Source organism: Octodon degus, unplaced genomic scaffold (assembly GCF_000260255.1).
Source record: "Octodon degus isolate 3935 unplaced genomic scaffold, OctDeg1.0 scaffold00154, whole genome shotgun sequence".
NCBI classification, from domain to species: Eukaryota; Metazoa; Chordata; class Mammalia; order Rodentia; family Octodontidae; genus Octodon; species Octodon degus.
Window position 1 is genome coordinate 1213315 of NW_004524730.1, and position 12921 is coordinate 1226235.

The window sequence follows — 12921 nt, forward strand, 5'->3', positions numbered from 1 at the left end:
TTTTTTATCATATTATGTGGGGACTTAAAGTTCAATATATCAATACTTGATGAAAAAAAAAAAAGAGTGAAAAGGACAAGAGTAAGGGGAAAGAAAGCAAAACAAACTAGACCTTTGCAAATCTATGTTCCTAACTAGGCTACTGTATGTTCTGCTCTGAGTTTCGTAAATGTTTGTTTTTTTTTTTTAATTAAAGTACACATTTAGTACAATGAAAAAAAAAAAAAGAGAAGGAGGAGGAGGAGGAGGAGGAGGAGGAGGAGGAGGAGGCGGCTTGCCCTGGAACATGACTACGGAACAGAAGCCACATGAAATGTCTCATTACCTATGGTCTATCATGCTCTGAGAGCCCAAGCTATCTGGGGAACCAGAGAATAAAACCTGAATCTGTGGAAAGACACAGCCAGCCAACAGCGCTGGCCAGGTGACAGCAGCCATTGTGAACGCAGGGCCTCCAGCAGCTGCTGCTCGTTGAGGAGCCACCGTGAGCCCTTGAACCCTTCACCCCCACATCTGGGGCTTGGAGGTTTAAGACACTGGGTATGGAAGGAGATTTTTTTTTTCTTCACTGCAATAAATAACTGGAACTCTAAAGCAAACGAGATAAGAAGCTCATATCACATAGCTTCTAGATGGGGGAGTCGGACTTTAAACTCAGATCTGCCCATCTAAAAAGTCACTCTAAGCTAGCACACCTGAGGATCTGTTTGCCAATGTTAACTATTTATTACAGACATCAGCACTGTGATTACCCTCGGCACTTTAATGTTCTCAAACTAAAACTTTTGTGAAATACAAATGTGGGTCTGTAAAAGCAGCTGCTTCCACCCAGAGAAGTGTGGCCAGGCAGGACTTGCCTGGAGTTCACAATGTTACGTAAAGAGGGTCAAATGGGCCTGGCAAAAGAAGGAGGAAGAAAGTGGGTACAAAAGGCCAGAGGGTCAGTGGGGAATTACATGCAGTCCCTTCTCAACAAAGTGCTAAATGAAACTACCAATCACCATAAAGGAAGTCTATAGCCCATATCTCACACTGATACCTTGTGTTTTACATAAAAGTAAAACGAGGGTGGATAGGAGAGTATTGACATCCTTGAGGATGGTGCTAGAGAACAAAATCTCCGTCTCTTCCACATGAGCATCAATAGATGATGTCTAAATGGGGAATGTGAAAACCAGGCATACCATACGGGCACAGCCCGGAAATACGGAGGTAAGCGTGGTACAGACACACTGTTTAAATACAGGTGGCAGAAGAAGCTCAGAATTGGGAATGGTCCCCTCTAGGGAATGGGACATGGAAGAGGGCACTGACAAGTGACTACTGATTTTCAACATAAGTATAGCACTCTAGCTTTATTGTTTCGTAATGGCAAAAATACTATTTTTGACACTTTTATAAAAATATCAGTGTTACGTCTTCTTGTTTTCCCTTTCATCATCTCATCACTTTTCATCCTCACTAACACGTCTCATTTTTAAAAACATAAAAGCCATTCTAACCGGTGTGCTGTGAGACTTCACTGTGGCTTTGCTGGCACATCCCCGGTGATCAGGACTGCCAACCTCGCAGTGTTGGTAGTCACATAAATCATTACAGCCAATGCTGAAATTGTCTGGAAGGTTCTCAGAGAGCTACTGCATGGTCCAGCAACCCTGTCCCTGAGTACACATCCAAAGGATACAAAATTGGTATGTCGAGGCGATATTTGTGCTCCTGTTGACATCAGAGCTAGACACAACACCCAAGAAAGATTTGACCTAATTTCCCATCAACAGGTGAATGATACTGGAAATGCAGCACATACACCAAATGGAACATTACTCAGCCACAGAAAGAATGAACTTCCGCCATTTACAATAACGTGAATGCAAATGGTACAATAAGGTAGGCACAGAAAGACATGCACCATGAATCTTACCCACATGTGGAATCTAACTACATAGCTCTCCTAGAAGCTCAGAGTGAAGTGGTAGTTAGCAGAGGATGGAGAGAGAGCTGGGGTTTGGTACAATAACAGGTGCTGAGATACAGCTAGATGGGGAGAAGAAGTTTGGGCAACTGTGGATGATGACAATGTCGCTTTTTAAACTAGAAGAAAGGATTCGAATATTTTCACCATGAAGAAATGATCATTGTTTGAAGAGATACATAGGTGGAGTTCCATTTGAACCCTACACCTTACACACGGACATGTATGAAAGCATAACATGGCACCCCATAAATATGTACCATTTTTATTTATCAGTTTAAAAATAATTATTGACAGGATGAATACCTAAATCAAACACCTCTGCTGGCAGCAGGAATGATTTGTTCCAAGCTATTCAGAGCAGTTCTATTCATAATAGCAAACACAATTAAAAACATTTCCAGCAATAAACAATAAAGAATTATTTAACACATAGCAATATAATTGCTAACGCATCATTAAATTTTAAGAGTGTGGACCCAGCTACCACGTGAAAAATGGATATTAAACTACACATAAATACAAATCTGTATCTCTATGCCTGGATGTTGTAAACCAGTACAAATGCCAGACGGCTTTTATAAATGCGGAAGGTAGATTTGGGAAGGCTTTTGTAGGGTACAGGTTACACAGAATTCAGTTTGCTATGCAAGGTTCTACAAGACAGTTTAATGACATTTTTCTTTCATGGAAGAAAAGGCTGACATTCAAAAGTCTCCAACGTGGTGAAAAATTCATACTTTTGGGATTTTGTTGCAATTGTAGAAAGGAAGGAACAAGGACATTTCAAATGTTCATTATAGTTTTCAAAGTGGTGAGTTTTAACTTTCTTCTCAATTATCCTACACGTATGCCACCGCAACAGCTTCGCCACGCCGTAGGTGACCAGCTCTGGCCTGGGGCCCAAGGGAACCTCTCCTCTGAGACAGGCCGTCCCACCGCGGCGGCCTCGCCTGCTTCTGGCCCTGCCACCCACTGGACACGCTGGAAACAGGATGACGCCCAGGTGAGGGCTGGGGTGACTCACACTGCTAGCACCCCGCTTCAGCTTCTAGGTCATGGTGATAAAGAGGAGGGGTGGAAAAGGAGGGCACTTTACTCTCTCCTGGAGAAGCCTCAACAGAGAAAACAGGAAAGGAAAAAGGAAAATGAGGCGAGTTACTCTTTGCTATCCAGGGAAAAAGAGAAAAAAAATTTTTTTTTTACTTTGAAACTCATGCCGATCCCTGGCAAACGCAAGGGCCTGAGTTCGATCCCTGGTTCCAACAACAACAACAAAACCAACTCATGCTGAGATGTACTCCAGTAGGGCCTCACTGTGTATATTTGCCAGCAGAGAAGATGCACGCACCCTCCTGCTCACTCTTCCATCCTTCCATCCGCGTCTTCCCCGTCAGATGTGTGCCCAGAATGCCGCGCCCCCTACTGGCCGTTAGAGCTGGAAGACAGAGCGCAGGAGGAAGCCAGACTCGTCCAGGTAAGAGACGAGACTGCCCGCCGCAGCGCTCAAAGCGCCAAGACAATAGCGGTGGTGCTGCCCTCTAGTGGTCAAACGATGTACAAAACATGCCACAATACCCAGTTTTGTTTCCTGTCCTGTAAAGTACCTTCCTCCAAAAATTATTTCTCTGATACTTTAGACTAAAATAGAGCTAATGTCATTCCACTGGTCCCAAGGTAATACATTCACAGGGCAATGCTGGTAGTTCTGTCATCTGGGAAGGAGCAATGACTGAATTTCTCAAGCTGGAAAATGATGGTACAGTGAGGAAAAGTCTTAGATTCAGCAGTGATACTGGGCCTGGAGCCTTGACAAGGACAATTTTTTAGGTTTTCAGGGTAAAAATTTTAAAACATATGTACATTTATGTTTGTGCTGATGTGCAGCCTTGACAGTTGCTGAGATATGTATTTGTGCTCTAGGAGGTGAGCTGACCAGAGCTTCCCCAGCGTGACCTTCACGAAGCTCTCTTGTTACATAGCTAAGGCCGGGGGGCGTGGGGTGGGGAAAGGAGCGCCCCTGCCTCTGCTCCCGGCCTGCACGCTGAAGGGAGCTGCGGTCAGCATGCTTCACCCACTGCCAGAGCCACAGCCCTGCGGGGCAGGACAGAGGCCGGCGGGCTGAGGAGACACTCCCAGCTGCAGAGCGAGCCCCCCAGCACAGACACCTCATGGGACAGTCACCAGACATCAGGGTGGGTTACCACCGGAGGAAAAGAGCAAAAACCAGATGCAAAGTGGCATAGGAGAGCAGAGAGGAAGAGAGAAAACCCAGGGAACTGAAGACAATGTAGACCAAAGAGTTCTGACAAGTAACTTGAAAGATAGTTTAGAAGCTTCTCATCTACGGCCTAACAGTTGACACCACACAAAAGCAGAAAACACAGTTTAGGAGAATGAAAATGGGGGCCAAAATGAAGAGCCAGTCGTAAAGGAGCTGAATTATAGAATGAATGGCAATGGATGCAAAAGAGCTCTACTGGTCAGCTTTCCTGGGGCTGGGTCAAAACAGCTGGTATCTGCAATTTAAAGAAGGAGAGGTGAATGAATGAATGAATGAATGAATGAATGAATGAATGAATGAATGGGAGCGGTCCCATTTATTCTTGGTTTCAGGTCACAGTCAGCTGGATCCAAGGCCGAAGTATCACAGCTGAGGGGTGCAGTGGAAGAAAGCCCCTCAACAAATAGCTTCCAGGGAGAGAAGGGCAGGGGAAGCACCATCACAGAGGGCCAGGACCACGTAGAGCCCCAGGCTCACACCCTGCAGCCCACTTCCCCAGGGAGGCCTCACATCCACACAGCCCCTGTGACTTGAACTCATCAGCAGATTAATGCGTAAGCCAATCACCTCTGCAGGAGTCTCTGAAGCCAGCCGAGTTGAGCCAGCAGAAGAATTATTTGGGCATTCAAATCTGGCAAACTAGCCTGTAGAGCAGCAAGATAAATAGAAAACACAGCTTAAGAGCGATGCAAGCCCAGCCTAAAACAACTAAAGCCTTATTAAAAGAAATTCTAGGCGGTCAAAGAAAACAGAAAAGAGAAAGTTAACAGAAAATAAATAAAGATGAAAGTAAATAAATACATGAAAGAAAGAAGGAAAAGTACCAAACAAGAATTCTGTGGCTGGGAAAACTCAAAAATGAAGAGAAAGAAAATGTCTCTGGGAAACTGCGAGCACTGTATTTAGCACTAGCAGATCTATCTCACAAGAAGTGCTGCAGGGCATCCTCCCAGCTGAAGACACTGCAGAGTAACTCAAATGTACACGGCAAAATACAGACAGGCTTTGCACTGGCTGAATAGCTCAGCAGATTAAAGCGCCTACAAACAGGTGCAGAGGCCGGGGTTCCATCCCCTGCCTGCTGTGCCAGCCCCGCCCCCGGGGCACACTGAGACAGCAGTTGAGACTGCGCGTGGTGGCGCACGCCTGTAATCCCAGCTCTTGGGAGGCTGTAAACAGGCAGATCACTACGAGTCCCATCTTGCAGTGAGACACTGAACACTGCTAGACTATACAGTGATGTAACAGGAACCCAGAGAGCGGACCGCCATTCCTCCTCTAACACCTACCAAACAAACAAGGAGAAATCTGAATGTCTTATGTTTAGAGTATGATGAGGTGAAGGTCAACCAAGTCCTGAACTTTTCAGAGGGAAAGAAAGTGCTACTGTACTGATGTAGCCAGAAGAACCAAAGATAAAGACGTAGGAAAGAGCTGGGTTTATTGGAAGAATAGTGTGTATCACCCTTTCCCGAGGAATAAGTGTCTTTTTGGTTATACCTACTTTTCTCTTATTCTAACAATGAATACCTAAAAAAATTATAGATCTATGTTGCTGGTCAAAAAATATATAAAGATGTAAGTTGCAACAATAGCATAAATAAGGAGAGGAACATCTGTAGAAAAGTCAAGTTTTATATACAATTGAAATTAAATTGATAACAATTTGGGCTAGATCATCAAAATAAAACAGTAATTATAATTGTAAGAGCATAACTAAAAAAGTAACCCCAAAACATACAAAGAAAGAAACTGAATTAAAATATTATACAAGAAGGGCTGGCCAAATAGCTCAGTGGGTTAAAGTGCATGCTTAAGCAGATGCAGGGGCCAGGAGTTCAATCTCAGACCCGCCATGCTGACCCCGCCCTGGGGCTCAATGAGACAGAGACTGAGACTGGGTGTGGTGGCGTGCGCCTGTAATCCCAGCACTTGGGAAGCTATAAACAGGAGGATCACTACAAGTCCGATCTACACAGTGAGACCCTGTACACCCTGCACACCCTGTCCTAAATACAATAAATAAATAAATAAATAAATAAAAATAAAATACCATACAAGAAAATAATAAAGGCATCAAAACAGAAACAGGAATAAAACAAACAAGAATATATAGAAAACAAGTAGCGAAATTCAACCTTATCACTAATTGCATGAAATATAAATAGACAAAATGCTCCTGTTAAAAAATCAGAGCTGGAGGCTGAGGAGAGAGCTCAGCTGTCTAAGTGCCTGTCTGGCAAGCTCAAGGACCTGGGTTTCATTCCTGGTACCTCATGCTCTGCTGGCCACCGAAACCAGGGGTGGGGGCTCACACCTGTGATCCCAGTGCTGGGGAGGCCGAGGCAGGAGGATCACTATGAGTCCAAGCTATGTGGCAAGACCCTGTACCAAATAAATAAATGATTAAAAAATTTTAAAAAGAGATGAAAAAGATGGATTCAAAATAATATGATCCATATATTTTCTGTTTTAAAGATGTACATTGTAGAATTAAAGAAACAAGTAGGTAGAATGTTAAAAGACAGAAAAGTTATACCAAGCCAACAGTAACTACAAAAAAGATGAGAGTGGCCATACTCAGACAAAATAGATATTGAGAAAAACGTTATAAGGATAAGATCAATTTATCAAGATTAAACAATTATAAATATATTTAAACATAATAGGAGAAAACCAAAATACAAGAAATAAAAGACAGAAATGAAGTGAGAAACAAACAGCCCAGCATCCTCAAGAGACCTCAGTAACCTTCTTTCAGGAATGGACACAACAGCTGGACAGCTGCCAGCCAAGAAAGAAGAGAGAAGAACGACACTTGAAACAGAAGAACAAACCAACAAAGCAGCCTAACAAGTTTTCAGGAGATTTCACCCACGTAAGATACACATTTCCATTAAGTACACAGAGGACTTCCCCCAAGATAGACAAAAATGGTAGGATTAAAGAAAGTATGTAAGCGTGCACACACATACACACACACACATGCACACACACGCACACACGTGCATACACACACACACACTGGGATACTAGTTGTTAAGTGGAATGACATCATGTCAACTGCAGGAAAATGGATGAAACTGGAGATCTCTATATTAAATAGAATAAGCCAGACTTAGAAAGGCAAAAAGCACTGGGATTGGGAAAGAGATGAAAATAAAAGCACTACTACTTAGAAAGACAAAGACCATGGCAGGTACAGTGGGTAACGCTATCAAAATACATTATGCGCACGGAGGATAACATCACAGTGGAACCCATTATTTCATACAATTAATATGCACTAATAACTGTAATACTAAAATTTTAGATTTCAAAAAACGATTGATTGATTGATTGGTTGATTGATTGATTGATTGATTTGGTACAGGGTCTCGTTACATAGCTTGTGCTTGTAGTGATTCTCCTGTCTCAGCCTCCCCAATATGCTGGAATTACAGGTATGCACCACCACTGCCATTTTCTGTGTCCAGCATGGTGTACCCAGGGGTCTGGGGCCAGCAGAGCAGGCAGTGCCGGGGATCGAACCCAGGTTCTTTCACTTGCCCGGCAGGTGCTTAGATTGCCAAGTTACCTCCACAGCCCAATTCTAAAATTTTTCAACGATTGAAATCATGTTCTTTGGTCCCAACTGAATGATTCTAGAAATGAAGAAAGGAACACAATTTGAAAAACACATAGAGATATGTAGAAATTAAGCAATATCCCTACATAAACAATGGGTCAAGGAAGAAATCACAGAAGTCACAAAATACTTTGAGATTAATTACAGCAAAGACACAGTACACCAAAATTTAGTTGTCATAAGGAAAGCAGTGCTCAGAAGGAAATGAGAGCTACAAATGCCGACATGGAACAAAAAGGATCTCAAATCAACAGTGAAAGCTTGCACTTTAAGAAATTTGAAAAACTGAGCAAACTAAATACAAAGCAAAAAAAGAGAAAAATAAAACAATATAAAATAAAAAGTAACAAAGTCAAAAGTTAATTCTTCGAAAATATCAATAAAAATGACAATCCTTTTCCTAAACTAAGAAAAACAGAGCACTCAGACTTACAAAATGACACATTATTATTAACCTCACAAAACAAAAAAAGATTGCATGAGAGTGCTGAGAACAACTGAATGCCAACAAATGAGATAGCAGTGAAGAGATGGACAAATTCTAGAAAGACATAAACTACCAAAACTGCCTCACAAAGAAACAAAAGTTAAACAGGCTTAAAACAAAAATGCTAAGGTAGTGATTTATAACCTTCTACATAGAGAAGTCCAGGCCCAGAAGGCTTCCTGGTACAATGTGTCCTACCGAGTGTTCAAAAAAGAATTAATACCAATCTTTCACAGATCCTTAGAAAGTAGAATTAGAAGAAACAGTTTCCAGTGCGCTCCATAAGCACTGTTACCCTGAAGGTAATACCAAAGACATCAAGAAAGGAAAACTCCACGCAAAGCGAAGCTGACCATGTGCTACCAAGAAATTGGAAAGAAATCTAACAAACGAGTAGTACACACATGCAAATCATGTATCTGACAAGGGTCTAGTATCTAACTCTTCCAACTCAACAATGAAAAGACAACCTAATTTAAAAATGGGCCAACATTTTAAATAAAAATTTACAGACACTGTACACAATGGCCAATAAGCACATAAAGTGCCCATTGCCCTTGGTCATTAAGTAAATACAAATCAGAACTGTAACAAGATGCCACTTCACAGCCAAGAAGACAGCTACTATTAAAAAATGGAAAGTAACCAGGATATGAAGAATGTAGAACCATCCTAAATTGCTAGTGTAAATGCATAATAATACAACTGTTTTGAAAAACAACTTGGAAGTTCCTCTAAACTTCAAGCATAGATCCTGTACAACCCAGCAATCCTATGCCTAGATACACCAAACTAATCCGAAAACAACAATCACACAGGAACTTTTACTTGAGTGTTCATAGAAGGTTTATTTGTACTTGCTGAAAGTGAAGGTGACCCCAGTGTCCACCAACTAATGATGCAGCAGCCACAGAGTGTTATGGAGCAACAGCTAGAAATGAAGATGTGAAATAGACTACAACATGGAGGAACTCAGAAAACATTAGGCTTGAAAGATTACATTGTGTGACTCCATTCACACTGTGTTCAGAATGGGAAAATCTATGGAAAAGGAAAGTGGACTCAAAGTTGTCAATGGTTGGGTGCATGTGAGAAATGAATGTTAATGAATGCAGAGTTTCACTGAGATGATAAAAATGTTCTAGCCTGTGAGATAGCTCAGTGGACCAAAGCGCCTGCTTAGAAAAACAGGCAAGCGCAGGGACCGAGGTTTGATCCCCAGCACTATATGCCATGTCAGCCCTGCCCCAGAGCAGACTGAGCTAGCCAGAATCTGGGCATAGTTGGGCACACCCATAATCCCAGCACTGGGGAGGCTAAAAGCAGGAGGATCACCACAAGTCTGAGTTGTTTAGTGAGAACCTGTAACAATCAAATACATTAAAATAATAAATGTAAGAACATTCCAAAATGTATGGTGGGGACAGATACATATACTAAAATCCACTGGGCTACCTAAAATGTTGAGGCTTATGGTATAGGAATCATTTCTTAAATTTTATAAATGTCCAGGTAGTTTAATCATGAGACATTTTGAGGAACAGGGTATATGTTGATTCATTTTACACAATAAACCTAACACGTATTAGAAATATTAAGTGTAAAAAATAAAATCATACTATCCTTGGAATCCGTAACATTCAATGCATGATCACAGAATATTAAACTGTAACACTGCTGCATATCAGCATCATAACTGAAATAAATGAAAAGAAAGTATTTGTAGCATACATGACAATGACCTAATGCCTGGAAGGCAGAACCATATTGAGAAGTAACAATATCAATAGAAACATGTCAAAAAGACATGAAACATCCACATTTGAGAAACACACATATTCAATAAACATCTGAAGATTATTTATTTATTTGAATCAGGGTCTTGCTATGCGCTTGAATTGCCTTTTTTTTTTTTCTTTGTAATGTATTTAGTTGATGTAGGGTCTCACTATACAGCTTGGACTCATGGTAATCCTCCTGCTCGCATCCTCCCCAGTGCTGAAATTACAGGCATGTGCCACTATGCCCAGACTCTGTGGCCGGCTCAGTCCGCCCTGGGGGCAGGGCTGATGCAGCATGTGGTGCCAGGGATCAAGCCGCATTTCCTGTGCTCGCCTAAGTTTGCCTAAGCAGGCGCTTTGGTCCACAGAGCTATCTCTTGCAGGCCCCTCAAACTGGCTTTGAGCTTACTATGCAGCCCGGGCTGACCCTGAACTCATGGCAGTCCTCCTACCTCAGCCTCCTGAGTACTGGGATCATAGGCCATGTGCCACCACACTCAGCAAATATCTGGAATTCTATATTCAGGCTCAGTAATAATAAGTAAACTGCAAAACAAACCAATCAGACAACACCGTATACCTAGCTTTAAAAAAATATTTTATAGAAAGTGTAAGTAAATCGTGCAGAAACGGGAACTGACATGGACCACCAGGTGTAAGCATAAATTGATACTCTTTTTTGGGGAAGAATTTGGCAGTGTATTTCAACATGCACATATTTAGACCTAGGAATCCCATTTCTAAATAAAACCTTAGCAAAAACTGAGCACTTGCACAGAAAATGAAATGCAGAAGGACACTCGTTGTGCCCAGGATACAGCAGAGTGCCGGAACCCCAGCGCTGGGATTACAGGCATGTGCCACTACTCCCAGACTCTGTCGCCAGCCCTCCAATGTCCATCTGCAGACAAATGGTTAGAACACTTAGTCCACGGTCATTCTGCTCCATAGCCAGCCACTCCATCCTAGTTATTTAGGTAATGCCAAGAAAGAAATTAATTTTCTAAACAATATTTATAGTATGATCCCATTAATGGAAAGCAAAATGAAACAAAACTTCATTATATGTATCAAAGTACTAACTACCACTACTTTCAGTGAAGAGACTAGGTTAGGAAGACTTGAAGAAACTTCTACTACTGGATTTATACATCACCGTTTCATTTGAGTTATTATAAAAATTAAAATGAGACTTATATAAACTTTAAAAATATCCTTATTATTTATGATATACTATTTAAAGCTAATTTATATCTTGATTTAATTCAGAGAAAATTCTTACCTTCCAAATTTTCAATTTTTTCAATGTTGTTGAGAGCTAAATTCAAGTATTCAAGTTTCTTGAGTTTACTTACATTTTCTGAAATATACAAATAATATAATTAACTTTCAAGATAAAGATTATATTAAAGATCTTAATATAATCTATGGTGAAAATGACAAAGAGACGCTGGGGAATATTTTATAGTTATCAAAATCTTACTGCTTTGTCAAGTCTCTACCTGTACATAAGACAGAATTTCCCATACGATATCCATTTCTTCCTTCATCTTTCCTAGGGGAACCTAGATCTGCCCCTCCCTCTACTCAGTCCCAACTGCAGGGGTGGGGGTAGGCTTACCAAGAGGAGTCAGTGCCTGGACAGCCACTCTATCTTGCTAGTGAAGGCCCTGGCCTAAGCCATCCAGCCCCTAGAAGCCTCCTGACAGCCCCGTGCTCCAGGGCTGGAAGGGCACGCACATCAAGTACCCCAATCCAATGAAGGATAGATCTACCTTCTAAACTTTGTGACATCTTCTTTCTTTTCCCTTCTTGATGTTAATAGGTTGGCAGTCTTATCCCCACCAGCACTCACTCTCAACCACCGGGAACCAGCTGTAGGATAAAGCCCATGCTGACTGGTGGGACAGAAGAAATCGGTCAACCTTAGAGTCTTTTCTACCTCTAAATTTAGAGTTGGTAAAATAACAGCTTCCCCTACTGCTAGGCCACATTCTTTTGCACACATCCAAAATCAACCCAATAGAGGATTATCTTCTTTGAAGAATCTGAATCTGAATGTTCATACAGAACAACCAGCATAACCAAGTCAGCCAAAGCATTGCTGCAAAGTGGGGCTTTTGAAAAACAGCTAAATACAAGATAAAGTTAATGCTGTTGATTGTTCATTGTATGCCACAAGATGTTTTTGCACATATTGTTTTATACTCATAATAATCTTGTGAAGTAAAATCTATTGTTGTCTTCTTTTCACAAATGAGAATACAGGCTAGCCAGGGAGATAGCTCAGTGGCATAAGCACCTGCCTGGGTTTGATCCCTGGTACCAAAGGGGAAAAAAAATGAGAACACAGGCTAAAGCACAGAGACTCCACCTCCCCAAAGTTAAATGATTGAGTTGGAATATTTGATGCTGGAGCTTGCCACTGAACCATTACATTGCAATGGAAAGAACAGTCCTTTGCTATATGATGTGAAAGATAAACTTTCCATGAAAGAATGTCTCTGGGCAACCTCATCTAAATAATGCCTTCCCTGTCCATTTCTCAGGGATATACATACCAAGCATAATAACCTATAACCATCACCATTATTGCCACTAACAGCTCATCTAAAATTTACAAAATATGCATTTGTTGTTGCATAAACCAAGAGCGTCGATAGTAAATAAGCAGCAGCAGAAAGATATAGAAGAAATCAGAGTACAATTCTTTTCTGAAATAAAAAAAGAACTCTCAGAACTCGTAGCAGATGAAGTAAAGAAGCAGCT

The 12921-nt window shown here is 41.4% G+C and overlaps 1 protein-coding gene across 2 annotated transcripts in view; it reads right to left on the reverse strand.

Annotated features, from left to right (window-relative positions):
• Lrrc6 (leucine rich repeat containing 6) overlaps window positions 1-12921 on the reverse strand; it is a 128938-nt gene that overhangs the window by 102438 nt on the left and 13579 nt on the right. Inside the window, exon 3 of one of the 2 annotated variants that reach the window (XM_023702601.1) lies at window positions 11435-11512. The exons of the other annotated variant lie outside the window; for it this stretch is intronic. Coding sequence (XP_023558369.1) covers window positions 11435-11512 — 78 coding nt within the window. The remainder of the gene's footprint in view (window positions 1-11434; window positions 11513-12921) is intronic. 2 annotated transcript variants of the gene reach the window in all.